Consider the following 19,578-nt stretch of genomic DNA (forward strand, 5'->3'; position numbering starts at 1 on the left):
TCCTATTTTCCCAACCTCTCTCTGTAGACAATGGCATTGTTCAGAGTAGCTATGATCATTTAGCAGTTTGTGAATACATGAAAATAATAATAACATTAATGACATGAACTGCCATTTCACATAGGGTGTTTTCTCTTCAAGCTGATACAAGAAGTCTGCCTTAAAAGCAGTCCTAATCTGACACACTCTTCCATTGTCAGCAGTAGCCGTCTGTAGTGTAAGACATGAAATGTGTGCTGTTTATCTGAACTGTACTCACTGCTTCCTTTCTCTTTCTTTCAAAAACAACAACAACAACAAAATCTAAAAACCCGAAGAAGTTCTTGAATTTCCACAGCTCTAAGATTTAATTTATAGAGGCATTACAAATTTGTCTGTCCAAGCCAAAGCTGGGAACTTTCTCTCTGTCTAGAGAACTGTTCTGTTTGTGCTTGCTTCTTCACATGCGTGCACCTGACCAACAGAGAACTCAGTAGAATTCATATCACTATAATATAATGTATAGTAGGTATAAAAACATGCAGAACTAACTCTGCGATGAACAGTCTAGTATAGCCTACTGGACCAGCGGCCTTGACTATATGTATTACTGCTGTACTTCATTCAGAATTAGCTCAGAAGTATGAGTGTACACGGCATATGTTATCTATGTTCCCCTCCAGAATATATTTGCGGCAGAGTTCTAGTGGTACGTAGCAGCTTATTACTGTTTTCTTTTGAAAGTATAGCAGTAGATAGACAAAAAGTTCATGTATCAGACTTTGCTTTTTGAAGAACAATAGTTTTGACTCCAGTTTACAGTTTGGAAAAACAGAATAAGTTTTAGTGTACCTACCGTAGTCTTGCTTCAAGGAAAAAATTCTATCTTTGACTAGTTGTATTTTCTTCTTTAATGCAGGATGACCCCATAGGAAATATCAACCTTGCCATGGAAATTGCTGAAAAGCATTTGGATATCCCTAAGATGTTGGATGCAGAAGGTAAGAGTTATATCTTACTGAAGTTCGTATTACTCACAAGCAGGAGACAGTAAAACTAATTTTGTTGTGTACGTAGCAAATTTTCAACATTCCTTCCATGTGAATCATATGGAGCAACCTGCTTTGTTTTCAGACAATGTTTTCCTTCTTGTTCCCCATGCATTGGATAATTTCACTCTCTTTTGGCTGCATTCCTTATTGTTTGTTATTGTTTGTATTTATTATAGTATTTTGGGCCCTAACCTCAGCACATGGCCCCACTGTTGTAAATGAGGTAAAATGCAGGATCAAAAGATAATCCTTGCCTTTAAGAAATTAAAATCTAAGTCTAATAAAGGTAAATACAACTGTTAGCAGCTTAAAGTATATTCACTTTTTAAAATGTTTAAGTGTGAGGGCCAAAAATAGAAGTGCAGAACTTTCAAAATACACTAACAGCATGCCTCCTATGAAAGAGAGCTAGGTTGAGGGAAGCATTTTTTTGTTTATTTTAATTGTAAAACCATTTGCAGTGATAGTTTTAACAAACAGTTTCATTTTTGGTTTCTCCCATAGAGTTTGTTGACAATTAACAAGGAAATATTTATTAAAGTTTCCTGAATTTCTTCAAGATAGCCAAACTTTGTACTCCGGGAAAAAATGGTGCCAAAATACTGGAATTTGCTTACACTAGTTCAGAGCATTCCTTTCCAAGTATGCAGACTCTGCTCTGGTGGCTTGCCAGTAAAGCAATGATAACACAGGAATTATTCAGAGCACTCAAACTCACTGTGTCTGCTGCCCTTGAAGTCATAGGTAGGAAAGTTAGGCCAATACGGGATGATGTGGAAAATCCAGGTTGTAACCTCTTCATTGAAGAGGCTTCTTGGTTTCACCTTCATGCTCCAAACCCAATTGTTTTCATTTCTTGAATTGCAATTCCCCTTTCAAGCACCACTTAAATTATTTTACTCCAGAATACTGTGCAAGGAATAAACAGTGCTACCTCTTTACCATTGAACACCTCCTACTGTCATTCTCCTTTCCTAATTTTTTTCTTCACAGACAATATAAGAAACGTTTTTCTTTTACCAGATTTTCTGCAAATTCTAACCCTTCTCTTACTATTCTCCTTCTTCACAGGGGAGAGGGAAATGAAATCATGCTTCTTCTAACACCCTCCAAGTATTTACCATCACTTTTTTCTCTCTTTAGTTCCACTGTGTTCTCAGTGGAAACTTTGCAAAGTTTTGTTCACAACTATGTGAAGTAGATGCAAAATCAGTAAATATATTGGTCCTGAACTTAGAATTCTCACTATTAATATTAGAAATTGTCACCTCATTCCCAGGTCTTTTCACAGCAACATCTTCTTACTCCTTATACTGGCAGGAATCCTTGCAGCTTCCACTAGCATTATTCATCACTCAGCCATAATTGGTGTAAACTCGCATTTTTCTGCCTTTCTCTGTTAAGTATTGAAAAGGTCCATTTTAACCCATGTACCCATATCTTGACTGCACCCCCTCTATACTTTTACTCTTTCCTGCCATAACAGGGACCAAGCTATCAGCCAGACAAGCCAAACTCTTTTGTGATCTAAGCTATTAACTAAAAAGACAGACTTGCAAAACTGTTTCTCTCCAAGCTTTTTTTAGTACAAAATGTACTTCTGGACTGCAGGAGTTCTATAGGTTTCCAATATATGTCAATACCCTGTCAGTCACAGGGACCCTGTGCTAATATACACTGTACTCACTCCTATTTTGTGACTGTCAGTGGCTGCAATTAACTCTGGAATAATTCTAGTGATTTAGATGAAGTTGCTTTGGAGTGGCCATGAAGCTGAACCCAGTAGATCTGCCAGCCATGCCATCTGCTTGGAAGTTTCCACAAACCAGAAGGTAGCAATAGCCTTCCATACATTCTCAACCTTCAGATATTTTGCAGTTCCAGGGAGAGTTATATCTTTTCCATTTACTGATTCCTAAAGATCAGGTAGCTTTGCACACCTGTCAGTAAACAGATGCAGCCTGGATAATGGTGTATTTATTTTGAATTCTTACAGCACTGAGGTGACATCACCAGCATAATCTCATGGAAGTACCTTGTGAGAATTTCTGAGCAGTTAATCCTCTTCTCTCTACACAGATGTAGTAAACAGTGCCAGACCTGATGAAAGAGCCATTATGACTTATGTTTCCTGTTACTACCATGCATTTGCTGGTGCTCAGAAGGTGAGATTGTAGAAGATGGATCAGATCTCATCCTTCACCTTCTGTCTTGTTCCTCTCAGCAATTTTTCCTCTTCTGATCTTTTCCCCACTAGTTACTAGGAGAGCGTCTTAGAGCTGAGCTCATTTCCTGTTGCCTCATTTTCTCTCTGAGCCACTATCTCAGTAGAGCCCGTAGTAGTCTATCCATTTGTTCCATAGAAACAAACCTTCCTGTCTCATCTATTAGTCTAATAATATCCAGTAGGTTTTTGAGAGCTGGTTACTGAATGGGCTAGAGGACATTATTCTCTTTAATTGAAATTGTGTGCATTCATTTGAAGCACCTTTAAAAATGCAAGATAAAAATAAGCTCATAGTGAAAAAACAATTTCAGTAACAGAATGCCATCTTTTTTCTCCCTGCTGGATATTATTCCTGCCACAGATGTCAAAATCATCATAACAGATGCTCAGAAAATAAACCCTTCTCTTATGCCTTCCGGATTGTTTTTAAAATGTTAAATGCTTAATGGTAAGTACGAACAGCAACATAAAACGTTGCTACTATGCAAAACAGACACAGAAACATACGCAAACATCTCAGAAGAGCTCTGGAATCATGTCCTAATGAAAAGAAGGAAAATTTAAAAAAGCAAGGCGGTTCAGAGTTGGACATACTTCAGGTATTAGTAGTATAAAGAATACTGATATATAATGCTAAGTTTATAACTAATCCACCTGCCACTTTCAGAGGACATCTCACCAGATCAAAATATAGTCTGTCTTGGAAAAAAACCCCACCATATTCTAAGTCACCAGACATATGCCTGCCAGTTCTTAAGCAGATAGTCCTGGTAAAATGAAAGTCACGCCTCCTGTAGCAATACCGCAGGATCAAGATTATTAAAACATTCCACCTCATTGTAAGAGCTTTTCTTGAATTTCTAGTGTACGTTTTATTCTGTCAGCATCCATGAGTCTAACACTAAATTTATTACAGCTTTCTAGAGTTTCTAGAATACAGAGCTACGGACAAGGAATAAATCAGGACAATATGTTGTGCTTTTATTTATCCATCCTGTTTTCTACTCTTTGATACTTTTTTTTTGTTTTGTGTTAATATTTCCACCCCCCTCTTGTAGATATTGTGAACACTCCCAAACCTGATGAGAGAGCTATCATGACATATGTGTCCTGCTTCTACCATGCTTTTGCTGGAGCAGAGCAGGTATTAATCAACTGTCCCTTCAGGTTGCTGTGTTTATGATTGGTTGTTTCACATTTCCACTAGTTTAATAAAACCAACTAATTTAGTATTTTGTGGGGTTTATTAACAAATGTGAGTATTACCTGAGCACTAATACTTGTTTTTAACCAACACTTGAACCTGTTTTAGTTAAATGTTGTGTAACAAGTTGAACTTCTTTAATTCCAATGGACATTCCTATTTCTAATTTTGGGTCTTTATTTGGTGATTATAAAGACTATCTCAGAAAAACTGTATTTGAAGATATTGTGAAATAGAGTTGTTGTTTCTTGCTACATCATCATCTTCTGTGTTTGCTGCATAAAAGAATGTTTGACTTTTGAAGACTGAGACTATTCTAGACTTACTCATGCTGAGTAGTAGTTTAGGGCTAGATTTCAAAGATGCCTAAAGATGCAGAAAGGCACAGAAGACATCCAACACTGTCTTTGTGCCTGGTTCCCACTGAAGCCAATGGAATTATTTGTAGATTAAAGTACTAGTATAAAAGGCAAGAACATCAGCAGCAGATCATACAGGATGGGATTCTCATTTACAGATGTAGCTGTTCTGCCACTGTTCTGCTTCATACATTTCTAGACTACAAATGGACATAACCCAACTTATGTGAAAAAAAGATAATAAAGAACCCTTAAAATAGTTGATATTTTTCCTTCATCCTCAGGATTTGATTTCCCTTCCTGTCTTGTAGGCCTCCTACACCTTACCAGAGCACAGCTATGCTGTTGTGCCCTCTTGCTTCTGGGTATGAAGGATTGCTATTCAGGCAAAAGGGGGATTCCACATACTCTATAACACAGGAGTCTACATAGATATTTATCTGATACTCCAGAATCATATTTATGCAAGTATAGAGGTCTTATGTCAAATTATTAATGTAAATCTTAAATATGGCAGAGCTACACAGTGTCTTCACAATAAAATTGGCGGGTGGCACGAAAAGGTTTGCTGTCAGTGGCTGAGCTGCATATATTCTCAAGAGTGTATGTACATATGATTTGCAAATATAGAATGGTGTGGGACTCCTGAATCATATGGGGTGTCTTTCCAGTGTGGCTAACAAATCTAATACTTTTTTGGTGTGATTTAAAAAAAATTAACCTAATAGGATAACTTTAAGAATGGCCTAACTCATCTGAAAATAAAAGACTTCTTAGACAACTATAATGACAGTGTGAAATTCCGCCTTGTATAATAAGGCTTCATTGTACAATAAGGTGACTTCTGTGCTGCTCTGTGCCTTATCCAGGCCATTGGAATCTGTGACTACAGAAGGAAGGTAAATACATATCTAAGTAACCTAGGAGCACAAATCAACACCTATAAAACAATGTGATTTTTATTTGCAGCAGCCACATTCTCTTTCTCTAAGCCGGTACCTTTCTCAGAATGTGTTCATTAATATATCCTGTTTATTTGCTGTGTTTTACAGGCTGAAACCGCAGCTAACCGGATCTGTAAGGTGCTTGCTGTGAATCAGGAAAATGAGAGGTTAATGGAAGAGTATGAGAGACTAGCAAGTGAGGTAAAGACAGCTGTATTTGTAACATGGTGATAATTACATTCATGAAATACTGAAAGCTGAAAGATTCATGTGCTGTCTGCAAGATAGCAAAGTGAAGACGTTACGAAGGTAGATCTCACGGTGGTAGGGTACAAAGTTCAGTTGCCCAAGATATCAAGGTTCAGGTGACTCCTTTGCCACACACTTCCTCTGTGGCCTCCAGCCAGTCACTCAGTCTCCTTAGTGTGCCAGAAAGGGTGTTTTGAGGATTGTCATCAGTCTGCCCCAAAACCAGGCTTGCTGTCCCTGTAATTTCCAAAGATAGCCAATCTTGACCACATGTGGAGCACAGAGGATGCTGTCACTCCAGGCAAGCCCCTTGGACAGGGTCTGTCAGGGTGTTCACAGTGCACCTGTGAACACAGGCAGCAAATGAATGAAGAAGGGAGCACATTGTGCTCCTCCTGTCCTTTCTTGGTAAATGGCAAATCGTTTGAATCAGGACTACAGATGTAGTGTGCAAGTGAGAGCTCCCTTTAATGCATAACCGGCAAAAACATACTGAGATCATAGACGCATAGACATAGTGCTACATTGGCACTAATGGACTTCTGAGTGAAGATTTTTATAGGACCTGAGTTACTTGCCTGGTGTCTGTCCTGATCTCATAACTATGACTACTTGAAATGTAAAGACCAATACTTTTAAAAGTGGCAAGTGATTTTGGGTAACTCAGGTTCTGAGTAATTAGTTAGAGACACCTTTCATGTGTGTTCATCTTTCCGAAAATCAGGGTATTTCTAGAAATACCTAGAATATATGGGCAAATTAGTTAAAAAAAGTTTTGTTCAGCTTTGAAAATCTTGTGCTTACTTGCCGTTAAGGCAATGATACCAACTGAAGTCAATAATATTAAAATGGAGCAAACTTGATTAGGATTTCTGCATTTATTATGATTTTTTTTTAGTTGCCTTTCCATTGCCTTTATTTCAATTGTTTGTGTTGGTTTGAAAGCTTTTAGAATGGATTCGCCGGACAATTCCTTGGCTGGAAAACAGGACCCCAGAAAAAACGATGCAGGCTATGCAGAAGAAATTAGAGGATTTCCGGGACTACCGCCGCAAACACAAACCTCCCAAAGTACAAGAGAAATGTCAGCTGGAGATCAATTTCAACACCCTGCAGACAAAACTGAGAATCAGCAATCGGCCAGCTTTCATGCCATCAGAGGGAAAAATGGTTTCAGTAAGTAAAGGAGGCATAAATTTTCCGTTCTTTTTATCAACGTTCTCACAAAAATTTCAACATGAAGGATTGAAATGACATTTTAAGTCATCCTCAGAAACTTCAGTTTGTTGCACTTCATCAATATCAAACCACTTGTTTTACACATTCCCTTTCATTCTAGAATCTTGCTTTCTCTTAAGCATGCTCCTGCCTCTTTGAAGGCTTTCCTCAAGAGCAAATTGTCTTGAGATCTGAGATGATGCAGAGCTTCCTATGGGAGTGTTACCAATACTTCTCTGTCAGTGAGGCCAAATACTGTTTATTTAAGCAAAACTCACATAGCTTCACTCACATTTTGGTCATCAGCCTTACATAAACAGACATTGCTCAATGTATGTTTCGGCTTTTTTCTACTTTTTAAAATTAAAGTTTGTTTTTTCTTGTGTCTGTGAAGCATAGTCAGTACCAAGAATTCTCATCTGCTGATAAGTATTGTGAATTGACTGTGGGTCAAAATATTTTCTGTGGTATATAGCAAATCTGTTTCTGTATTCTGTCCTATCACTGTGTTTTGGTTGCTCAGATTTGATAATCACGCAATTGCACTGTCTGAAAAGGGCCATTGTCCACTCTCCATAAGCAGAAAATCAAGGCCCTGTCACTTCAGTTTCCTACTAGTGTCTTTGAGTTTCCGAGGAAGTTCACAAAATTCTGTGCACCACAGAAAGTGAAATGAGTTTGTATTCCAGATAAAATACGCACCAAATCCTCTTGACACTAATAAGTTTGCTATTGTCAGCTTCTGAGAGCAAAGCACTTTTATTTTGATAAAATATGGGTATGTCATAAGAGAACATGCATATTGTGAAATGGGAGGTAAAAGCAATATATCACTAAGACACCAAATGTATAGCTCTGCTTGGAAACCATATGTATAGGGGTTCCTTTCATGTACCCACCTGAATAGGGCACGCTGTTAGGAGCAGATGTCTGGACTACAAGACTTCCTGAGCTGCTTGACAACATTTTCTATTATTCTGTGGTTTTACAAAAACTGGACATAAAAACTTCTCTTTTTGGAGCAAAATTGTGAGTCAGTCAGAAATCTGCAAATTTAGATAAAAAGAGATTATAGTTTCATTCTCTCTTTCCCATGTATTCTCTTCACAGGATATTGCCGGCGCTTGGCAGAGACTTGAACAAGCTGAGAAAGGCTATGAAGAGTGGCTACTGAATGAAATACGAAGACTGGAAAGACTTGAACACTTGGCTGAGAAATTCAGGCAGAAGGCTTCCACTCATGAACAGTGGGCATATGGTGAGCAGAGATGGCTTTTAACATTTTTGATGTCTTAACGTTCAAGGTTAAACTGTCAGTGCTGAATATTTGACAGCGTAAATAGTTTGGACAGTTTTTGAAACCTGAAATAATAACAGATAAAATTGCAGGTTTTGTTGACTATAGTCATGATGCTTACTTATAGATAGGCATCTTCCTAATGAATTGTAACTGTAAAAATCATACTCTTGAGGTAGTGAGTCAAACTTAATGGGAATATTCAGCATTTGAGTAGAGGCCATTACTGCTAATGCATTCCTATGTATTTGTACACCAGCAATCCAACCAGGAATGCAGTGACACCACTCATCAAGTGTGAAATTATTAGCAGAGTTATTCTGAGTGGATGATCATTTGGTCATCATGGTGTTTTGAATAATCCACATAAACTACATGATAACGGACTCACTTCTGCTTTGCTCCATACCCTGGATTACACCCCATTTATAGTTCTGTTTTTTAGTGGTAACTGTACATTACATGTAGCTGTAACAGCTATAGGAGCATACACTGGCATACAGTTTTGTTGGGGATCATTAAATACAGATTTGCTCTGTCATCCTGTTGTTTGCCCTGACAACTAGTCCTCCTGTTTCTGCTATGCTTCTGGCTTTTTCCAGCTAGAATCTTTTCACCCTGTGAAAGTAAACCAGAGTCCATCCTGTAACACAGTTGCTGGAACCATACAAGGCTGCAAATGGCTGCCAAGCAGACACTAGAAGGGAAACTACAGTGTTTATCAGCCCTGAGAGCCTGTTTTCTGAGTATAAACTAGTCATGGTGATACGTTATGGCTGTTACGTAGGAAAAACTTCACATAAACTGATATACAGCAAGTGAAACAATAGTCCCTTCTGGTTCTAGAATTCACAGAGCTGTGTAATGCCATGTGGTGAGTTGCAGTTGTAGGGGCTGTCTGTATAGATTCATTTGTCCAATACAGGAGCTACTGTGGAATTATATTTCAGTTTCTGATTTCCTCTTTGCTTCTCTAGCCTTAGGCTGGCATTTTCCACTTAAAATGCAGTGTTTGATACAAAAGGCAGCCACGCATGTATTTTTTTTTTTTAATTTTTTTTTTTGTAAGTGCTGAAATGAGTAATGAATTGAAGGTAAAACATGAAAAAGAATAACAGATCACTAGTAAGAGTGAAGCTGAGTGTAGCAGTGTGATTTCTGGTTTTGTAAGTCTACTCTATAAAAGACTGATCACAATGGTTTAGAGGTCCTGTTTTTGCCAATATATGATTTTTATACCAGTTTCTCAAGTGGCATAATACTTGCTATTTTAGACCAGTATAAAGAACCTATGCAAAAATGAAGGAATCGCTGAGAGATCTTAGAAAATATATATTTCTAATTAACATTGTTGTGCTGACAATTTGCTATTGATTTCAGTGGAGGTGGGACTTCACCTCATACATGGGATTTTCACCATGCCTCAGTTAAAAAAGTTGACTAAATTTGCAATTATTCTAACCAATAAATTAGTAAAAAAAAAACCCTAATATTTTAATTTCCTTTCAGGCAAAGAGCAGATCTTACTTCAGAAGGATTATGAATCCGCTTCTCTGACAGAAGTCCGCGCCATGTTAAGGAAACATGAAGCTTTTGAGAGCGATTTGGCTGCTCACCAGGACAGGGTGGAACAGATCGCTGCCATTGCCCAGGAGCTGAAGTATGTTCCATTTAAAGGCTTGCAGCTGCTGACATTTAACTTTGCGATAAACTCTTTCCAATGAATTTGATAGTGTCATAGGTACCAATGTAAGAATTCCAGAGATAGCTTTGTAAGTATATTATCTGAGCTGGTCACTGAGACCTTTCCCTCATCTCCCCCTTACCACCAACCAAATATAGATATTCAACTGACCAAAATTATTTGAAAGCAAACATTTTAAAATTGACTTAACAGTAATCTTTTAGCATTAGCTCTACTGATGAGTCTATTGTGTGTTGATGTGAACCCTGAAGGTTATTTCTCAGTTCATCTGGTCTGTTGAGAGGTCCTGGCTATGAGTTGAACTTAGAAAATAATTTCACTTATGCAAATTATAGATCAAGCATCTTCACTTTAAAATCAAGTATTTTCCCACAAGTATATTGGTCCTGTCAAAAGGCTTCGCATCCCTAAACTATTCTATAGTAGTAGGTAATGCACTGACATTTCTGAAGATTTAATTGTCACTAGTATACTTATTTTCACAATCTCTTCGTATTATATTTGGAAGTGCCATTGCCTCCATTTTACAGAAAGGGCAGTGGGGCACATGGAAACTAAATAACTCGGTCACAGTGATACAAGAAATCAAGCACACAAGCTCTCCTATAAGAGAGCAGGAGTTTTCACCCACAATTCCATCGACTTAGCCACAGGACCAGGGCTTGCTCTCTCAGCATACCATGCGCAGAGAAAACACAACCAAATCTGAGAACAATTCTACAATACATTTAGGCTACATCTGTATTGCTGACATCAGCTACATAGGTCAGGGATGTGAAAAGTCAAGGCCCCTGATTGACGGACACCCTTATGGCAGCAGAAGTCCTGAGTGTTGATGCAGGCTTTATTGGTGAAGCTTGCTTATGTCTGTGGGAAGGTTGTTAATTCACCTGTGAGAAGCACTGTTTTGTCAGCAAAGCTCTGCCCACACTGACAGGACTGTAGTGTTACATACTGATGTCCCTGTTCTGGTAAAGTTGTCTTGGTGTGTATACCAAGCTAAGCACATTTGATTTTATAATCTTATGCGGTTAATTGCAGTGGTTTTGTACTGTAAATCAGTGGCGCTACTCCTGATCTTAGCAATTTGGCACATACTTAAATGCATTGCTCACCAGCAGTATAAATCTGCAAAGCCAACAGGAACAAATGTGCAGTAGTGGTTGAAACAGGAGCCAAGATCAAAATTCTCAGATTCCTGCCCTTGGCTTCAGCTCTCCAAGTTTCAGTTTCTCACCTTCTTGAATAGGCAAAACAGTTACTACTCAGAAATCAAGTGCTAAAAACATGCCCTCTTTTCACTTTGTGGGGGACCATGACTCATAGACAGCTTCACATTCATTAACAATTTAAAAATCAGAGAGTTGTCTAAAAACGTAGTTCATACCTGATAGCAGCAGCACTTACAGTAATTGTATCATTCAAATAGATTAGAAGAAAAATCCTATTTTTCAAGATTATTTAAAGGAGGAAAAGTAGAACACAGTGGTCAGAATTAGTACTGCTTTTTAGTTAGTGTGGGAGAAGTCTGAAAAACAGAGTATGTGAGCTTATGAAACATCTTCTGGCATGCCTTGATCTCTGTTGTTGAGTTATTTGTTCCTCTTTATACTAAAGAAAGTTTCTGATACACCTAATCATTGCTAATTCAGCTTCAGCTTTGTAAGTGATGAGAAACTTTGGGAATGTGGTATACACGGCACAGCATGTGCTTACCAGTGTTTTGAACCCTCTGTCCTTTACCGCTGGTGAGGCCAGTGAACACTGTATCCTGTCTATTTTAGGATTGTCTCTTCTCAGTTGTTTCAGTAATTTGCTGTGTGAAGTTATTTGTGGCCTGGGCTGCAAAGGTGCTGAAAACCCACTGGTTTTAGAGATGCTCTACTTTGATTTCTCTGCTTCTCCATATAATGGGGCTATCAGTGCCTGATCTTTCATTGAGACTCAGGCTTAATGTCCTTGGAGAACACTGAAATAAAGGTTATAAAGGTCAGGTTTTATGATTAGCTGCAAGCAAATGGGCAGCTTCTATTTAAATATTGATGTTAATTATTTATACATAATTCCTCGCACAATGAAATTATGGAGAAAACCACTAATTTCTTTCTCCATTCACATTTTTAAAGAAGGATTGACAAATGCCTGAATGCTAAGAAATGTGCATTGTCACCTGATAGAAACCCTACAGTTTCAGAAGTCAATCTGGGTGTTTTTTATTGGGTTTTTTTCATCACTGGATTAGGCCCTTACAGAAATCATCATTATCATAGTCTGTGTCTAAATTCCAAGTCATTAGACCTCCATGTTTCATTTTAGTCCACCTCTTGGCTGCCTAATGTTGCTATTTCAAAGGAGAACAATTGCTGTGTGACCTTGAACTCCATCAGTTACAGTTTCCTGTTCTGATATTTTCTGCTGCAGCAGTTTAGTCCACTGTGTGCTTAAGGTTACAGTTGCCACAAGCTTGTTGACTGGTGTTGTTTAGATAAAGGATTTGTGCTTGTGTGCAAGCGGATGATTCCAGCCAGGATGCTGCTGTAAGGTTGTTATGTCTCAGCCTGTATAGACTTAGATATTCCTTAGCAATGAGGCATGACAAGACTTGGATAGGGCTATATACAAAGCTAGAAAAAGGCATTTCTAAAATGTGATTTGCCATTTATGACATAGCAAATGCTAAACAGAACTAGAGTGAGCTGTACTATGAAATGCCATATTCATTTATGATCTTGTGTGCTCATTTCAATGTATTCAGTCATCAAGATAAAATTTTTGGAATCTAGTTTCTTGCATATCCATCACTTCTAGTATAGCAACTTATTTTCAGCCAAGAAGAGCACTATCTATAACACTGATTCAGAGAGTTTATTTGCTTATGGAAACCTGGGCTCAAATTGTGCTTACGTGCACGTTTAACATGAGCCTGGTTCTGAAGCAGTACTAGAGCATGTTGCTCAGCAGGTTATTTTTGTGACACTATCACTGTTCCTAAAGTGAGCTCATATTTAAGTGCTTCTCTGGATCAGGACAAAATTTGTCAAAATTTTTAACTCTTCATGGATAAGATTGAATTACTTGTAAGATCAATAGGAATAGCTTAATGATTTTTAAATTCCAAAGGCTGTAGATTTCAAATAACCAAATGAATAGAAGTGATTGTTCTCTTAGAAGATCTGTAACACATGTGCAGCAGTACTTTGTGTATGCATGATAAGCAAAACTTTTGCAAAACATGAAATTTAGTCTCTTCACAGCTTCAATGTTGAGAGATACAAAAATTAATAGAAGGAATGTAAACCTGTGTTTTATTTCCAAGTAAATAATCTCCTATGAGTTGATATTTCTTCCTCAGCTCCTGCTTTGAGTAGAAAAATGTTCTTTGACACATAGAAGACACTTATTTGAAGTAAACTACAGCAGGCCCAGAAAGGCAGTGGAGCTACACTGTTTAATGCCACTTGGTAAACTAATTTGTGATTTTTGACCCATGGCTGCCCTTTTTAAAAGATGTTTTATAATATTATTCTCCTACCTATTTGTCCACAGCACATATCTCTGGAAGAAATAGGATAGCAGAGATCTTATGGGGAATGACAGAACCTCCCTGGCAGAGCTGGTGGAGGAACGTTGCACATTACCTTCCAGGACTTTGACCAGAGTTTGTACAGTCACTCAATTTCATGGAATGGCACCTGACCTTATCCTAATCAACAAAAGGAGATAAGTGATCCATTGAAGCAAAAATAAAATTTTCAGTACTCTCAGGGATGTAACCTGGAGTATCTGGTAAAATACCCTGTCCATATTCTGGTATATTAGATTTAGTATGCGAAAAGAGACCAGAATACAAATGTCCACATCCCATCCACTTAGTGAGCTCACATATCGAACAGAAACATTATCTAATAATCTCAATATGCTATAATGAAAAAACCCAACTTCCAGCCAAAAACTCATAACAGCAAACTATATCTGAGCCTGTTTAATCAAAAACTCCATGCTTCTGACTTAAAATTAATTAACATATAGATGCTTTTTGTTGCATCCCTTGAAGACTAACAAAAAGTCTTTCTTCAAGGAAGGAAGCAAGTTTTCAAGTTAAGGAGCCCTTGTATAGTATAACTTGCTGGCAGCTTTTTCCTTACATGTAACAGTTCTTCTTTCACAATTCTGGGTTAGTTTTGTTATTTTAAAAAATTGTTATGGCATTTTATTTTCACTTGTTTTACCATTCTTCACTTTCATCAGTCAATTGATTGCAGTACATCTGAAGCCTCTTTCAAACAGAATGGTTTACATACTTCTCATCTTTATCCTGAACCAGATTGCTCAGACTGAGCTTGGAGGAGGAAGCGTGAACACTGCCCCTGGCCTACAGCTTCACAAGAGGAAAGCTACCTCTGTTCTCACTTTGTCCTCTGTGACTCTCTAAGTTACTGGTGGAGTGATCTGTACATTCCCCTTGCAAGTTGCCTAGAGAAGAATGCTCAAAAGAAGGGAACAAATTCTATCTGCATTTAATGTCTTGTTCAAGCTTTAAAGTAAATCTTAGCTTCATTTTGCCATGCTGTCACATAATCACAGCTTCTGCAATGTTTAGTACTGGGCAAAGTGTCCTCAAGGAGCAGCCAAGAGCTAAATTCACTGGATAATGATACACCAATAAAAATGAGCTTCCAGAGTGCCAAACACATGTATTTTATTGTGGCAATGATGGCTGCAGCAGAACTAAGGGGATTATCTGCCACAGAGATCAGAAATTCAATTTGAGACAGACTCAGTGCAGAATCTCAGGACAGAGCCTTAAAAAGTTATTCCAGTCTTAGGCAGAATAGTAAATTGCTTTCTGTCAGGATAATACAAGCCTATTAAGCAGGTGAAAAAGCAGAGTTAACTGCTACACCCTTTGTGGGTGCACTGATTCATGCTGGTGGCATACGTGGGTCTGGAGATCCCTGTTGTCTGAACCAGCCAGTTCTAGGGTGTAGCTCTCTGAGGAGTTCCTGGAGAGGAAGATGAAAATTGTTCTTTGTGCCCCAGCTTTGGGCAGCCTCTATTAGGTATTGCCAGGCCTGTGAGGGAGAGATTATGCTTTGAATGCAACCTGAGGTCTGTTTCTCAGTTAAATAATTTCAGAGCATATGAAGCTGGAAAGGATCACTGGATTATTTAAAATGAAAGGTATCTTTCAGGCCAATTAATTTAAAAGTGTACCAATCTTCAGAAACTTGATAAAACCCCAGACTGAAGCATTCTGGTCTTCAAGAGATCAAATGGCTTGTGCCACAGGAATAGCTGAGACAAAGATGGTTAGACACCTTAATTGTCTTTAATACTTGGATGTCACATATGGATACTTAATTTTTCTCACAACAGAGGAGGTTGATCCTGTTCCTGTGCTGTGCGTCTTCAAATGTTGAATGCCTATATCACACATGTCTATACTGTAACACTTGCTTGCCTGGAGGAGAAATACTGCTAAAAAGAGGGCAAGAATTACTGAGGGCCAGTGGAAGAGTGTGGACAATGCAACTGCTCCTGTCTTTCAGAAAGTCACACAGATTTTTGTCTTCACTCTCTTAGTGAACTGGACTACCATGATGCTGCAAGTGTCAATGATAGATGCCAAAAGATATGTGACCAATGGGACAGCCTGGGAACACTTACTCAGAAAAGGAGAGAGGCACTGGAGGTAAACCATATAACAATAATCAGCAGCTCAGCTGAGGTGGGGAATGGGAAAGGAACCATTGTTTCAGATCTGGAAACAGTGAGCATTCACTTTGCATTCCAAACAGCAATAAACCATTTCCTCAGATCTCTATTTCATTTTGGTGTGGTTTCATTTTTAAACAGATTGAATTGCTCAGAGCAGTACTCAGTACTCAGCTGCCAAGGACAGTTCTGAAGCAGCAACAAATGGCATGTGCATGGTGTTAATAGCACCACTCTTTGGGAATTTGCTGTTGAGCGAGGATAACAAAAGTCATTAGGCTCTTACCTTTTCATACTTGTCTGAGCTTAATCAGGTGAGGTACAGGATAATGGCCAGCATTTTTTGTACCGTATTTTTTGGTAGTGAGTATTCCAAAGCACTGAGATACTTTCCAAAACCTTGTTCCTTAAGAAAAGAAGTCACACATACGCATGCCAAGATGGAAAACATATGTCTAACTCCTCCTTTATATACTTACAAGAATTTACTAAAGCAAGATTAACAGATTTTAATTGATTTGCAGATAGATCGCAATAACGAAAGTACTTAAAGTATTAGCAGTGAAAAACTAATTTCAGCTGTTATCCTTCCAAGGCATACCCCCCTTTTAACAAGTTGGATATGAGAATATCTTTACTGCAATTAGTCCTATTGCCTTGAGTGAGAATCCTTAAAGCAGGTGGTGAAATCAGTCAACAATACAATCAATTGCTTTTGAAAAGATGAGGTATGGCTTTGTGCATGGGTGGGTATGGGTGTGGAATTAGGTCTTGCCCTACTAACAAAGGAATGTACCTTTCTCAACCTGTACAGAGGACAGAGAAATTGCTCGAAACAATTGATCAGCTTCACTTGGAGTTTGCCAAAAGAGCTGCTCCGTTCAACAACTGGATGGAAGGTGCTATGGAAGACCTACAGGACATGTTTATTGTTCATAGCATAGAGGAAATTCAGGTAAATGGTTGGCTATTTTTTTGGTTACGGTCAGGGAAAACAAGAAAAGAAGTATTTTCCTGCTTGGAGAGTAGAACAGAAAAAAGACATGATTCTGTCTTGACATTTTCTTTGTGATAGACAATGTCTGTTCTATTATAAATGGGGTAATTTATTGGTATGAAAACATAGTCCAGAGATCATGGCAGAAGTGATGGTCCTGATAAAGTCCATGAGGACTCTTTCATGAATGTGTCTACATGCATTATTTCCTGTGTCTACAGATAAATGTCGACAGGGTGTTTGAGAGGCTGAGACAGGAGCTGTGTTTACTTACAGCAGATCTTCCAGATGTTGGAAGAAACAGTAAAGTTTTCATGCTTTCCCTCTCTGTTTCTGATTTTAGAGTTTAATCTCTGCACATGATCAATTTAAAGCTACTTTGCCAGAGGCAGATGGTGAAAGACAGGCCATACTGTCAATCCAGAATGAAGTTGAAAAAGTTATTCAGAGTTACAGTATGAGAATAAGTGCAAGCAATCCCTACAGCACTGTTACCGTGGAAGAGATTCGTAGCAAGTGGGAAAAGGTAATGTATGCTAAATACATAAAGGACATTGTAATGTAGTATTCTAGTTTAGGAATACTGAGAATATTCAGAGAACTTTACAATAAATCTGTAAATTATTCTAGATCATCAAATGCCAGAATGAACTTTCTACAGTATATTAGGCTCTCCCTTATGTTTGCTAGGCTTGCTTCACAATATCCCTTGCTCCGATCACTCAGTATTACCTATGTTCTTTTTGGCTTTTTGACAGGGCAAGAGAAGCATGTGTTGGGGTGAGTGCAGAGCTGGGGGCTAGCCAGCGGATGGGCTAGAGGGGGCTGTCAAAAGAACAAAAAATGATTGTATTGTTTCTCTCGGTAGAAACAGTGGCTCCATGTGTCTCTTCTACCCAGCTGCTGCTTTTCACAAATGTAAAAAAATTAGCATATTTGGGACCATTAATGTTCTGTCCAATTAGACTGACATTGGCAATTACTTTAAAAGATTACTGGGGAGGGATTAAAGACAGGCTCCTAGAGAAAACACATGAACTTTATTTCAGTAGGAATGAAGACAGATAATATGCTAAAGGTAAATGATTGTGTAGAATGTATGAATTTTCCAAATACATAAACTTACATAGACAAGAATACATCCTCAATGGGTTATAAAAACTAAGCAATAAGGACTAAATTCAGGATCTCCCCGGGCAATCCAGAAGGGTAAGCTAAAAAAAGCATTTGCAATATATTAGAGACCTTCAGATATACATGGTAGACAGAATGTGTCTCATCCTATCACAATGCCTGCACTTGAATAAAATGTTTTGTGCTGACTATTCTTGAAATGGTTGCTTAGAGATTGAAAAATCACCTGTTTCAAAAGAAAATCAAAGTAACTGTTCTAATAGCAGTTCAAGTTAAATAATCGTCTTGAACTTGAATCCAGCCAGAAGTGAGAATTTCTTCTCTTTCCATGTCAGTTTCTCTGGTCAGGCTGCCCAATTTCTTAGGTTAGCACAGAATTCATAAATAAAATAGTGATCATGCCTCTGACTTGGCTTTCTGATATCGGCCTTCAGGCCGATAAGAAAAATTAGTAACTGTAGATTTATTTGTTCTATTATTTTTAAGATTTTCCATTGTGCTTACTCACACTTAGTGCTTTCCCACTGTAACAGGTGAAGCAGCTGGTGCCACAGAGGGATCAATCCTTGCAGGAGGAACTAGCCCGCCAGCACGCCAATGAGCGCCTGCGTCGCCAGTTTGCTGCTCAGGCCAATGTCATTGGGCCATGGATCCAGACCAAGATGGAGGTGAGTGTCAGGACCTCATGCAGAAGCTGACGAACAAAGTGGTTTATAATTTTTAATCTCTGCTTTATATACAGGACAACAGCAATCTCCATGATAGTTCACCAGCTGTCTGATCCCGAAGTATTTAGCACCTGTTAAGGTGATTTTTAAAACTGTGGAAGCTTGTACAAGTGGTATCTTGGTGAGCAGGAGATGTAGCTTTGAAGAACCAATCACTAAACAATAACTATTTAGCATCTGCTTTCTGGAAAGGAAAGATATCAGTATCACTGGGGTCTCAATACTAATTCCAGAAATAAATGTGACACATTTCTTCTGAAATGTGTTTTCTACAGTAAAATTTCTCATCTCCACTGTATGAAGGTTTTACTACCATTGCTTCTTAGTATGAAAATATTACATGTTGGTCAAATTAGCAAATGTGAAGCTTAAATTTTGTGGGGTGGGGGGGTGTCTTTGTTTCTTTTGACAGGAAATTGCCCGCAGCTCTATTGAAATGACAGGGCCTTTGGAGGACCAGATGAATCAGCTGAAGCAATATGAGCACAATATCATTAATTATAAACACAACATTGACAAACTGGAAGGAGATCATCAGCTTATACAAGAAGCCCTGGTGTTTGACAACAAGCACACCAACTATACTATGGAGGTAGCCATTTACTCCCTTTTGTACTTGTTAGTTTATTCTGCCTTCTTCTGCCATATACTATCTTCCCTGATCTGAAGAGACTGCAACAGAGGATGGAATTTGGCAGACTTTCTGATAATCTCATAAAACTCATTTTATTTTCACTTATTTTTACCTTTAGTGAGAAAGTACCCATTTA

General features: G+C 38.3%; 1 protein-coding gene across 17 annotated transcripts in view; it reads left to right on the plus strand.

The window, feature by feature from the left end:
- The window catches only part of ACTN2 (actinin alpha 2), a 71,658-nt gene that overhangs the window by 40,471 nt on the left and 11,609 nt on the right, over window positions 1-19,578 (plus strand). For 8 of the 17 annotated variants that reach the window (XM_074896798.1, XM_074896801.1, XM_074896805.1 and 5 more), the window contains 11 exons: window positions 899-980; window positions 3,111-3,196; window positions 5,874-5,966; window positions 6,960-7,190; window positions 8,343-8,490; window positions 10,039-10,189; window positions 15,818-15,926; window positions 16,764-16,904; window positions 17,290-17,472; window positions 18,614-18,748; window positions 19,221-19,400. In XM_074896798.1, the coding sequence (XP_074752899.1) occupies window positions 899-980; window positions 3,111-3,196; window positions 5,874-5,966; window positions 6,960-7,190; window positions 8,343-8,490; window positions 10,039-10,189; window positions 15,818-15,926; window positions 16,764-16,904; window positions 17,290-17,472; window positions 18,614-18,748; window positions 19,221-19,400 (1,539 nt within the window). Of the gene's footprint in view, window positions 1-898; window positions 981-3,110; window positions 3,197-4,316; window positions 4,403-5,873; window positions 5,967-6,959; window positions 7,191-8,342; window positions 8,491-10,038; window positions 10,190-15,817; window positions 15,927-16,763; window positions 16,905-17,289; window positions 17,473-18,613; window positions 18,749-19,220; window positions 19,401-19,578 lie in introns of all 17 variants that reach the window. The other 9 variants (XM_074896800.1, XM_074896804.1, XM_074896802.1 and 6 more) reach the window with 3 other exon arrangements.

The sequence above is a fragment of the Athene noctua genome, chromosome 1, assembly GCF_965140245.1.
Source record: "Athene noctua chromosome 1, bAthNoc1.hap1.1, whole genome shotgun sequence".
NCBI lineage: Eukaryota > Metazoa > Chordata > Aves > Strigiformes > Strigidae > Athene > Athene noctua.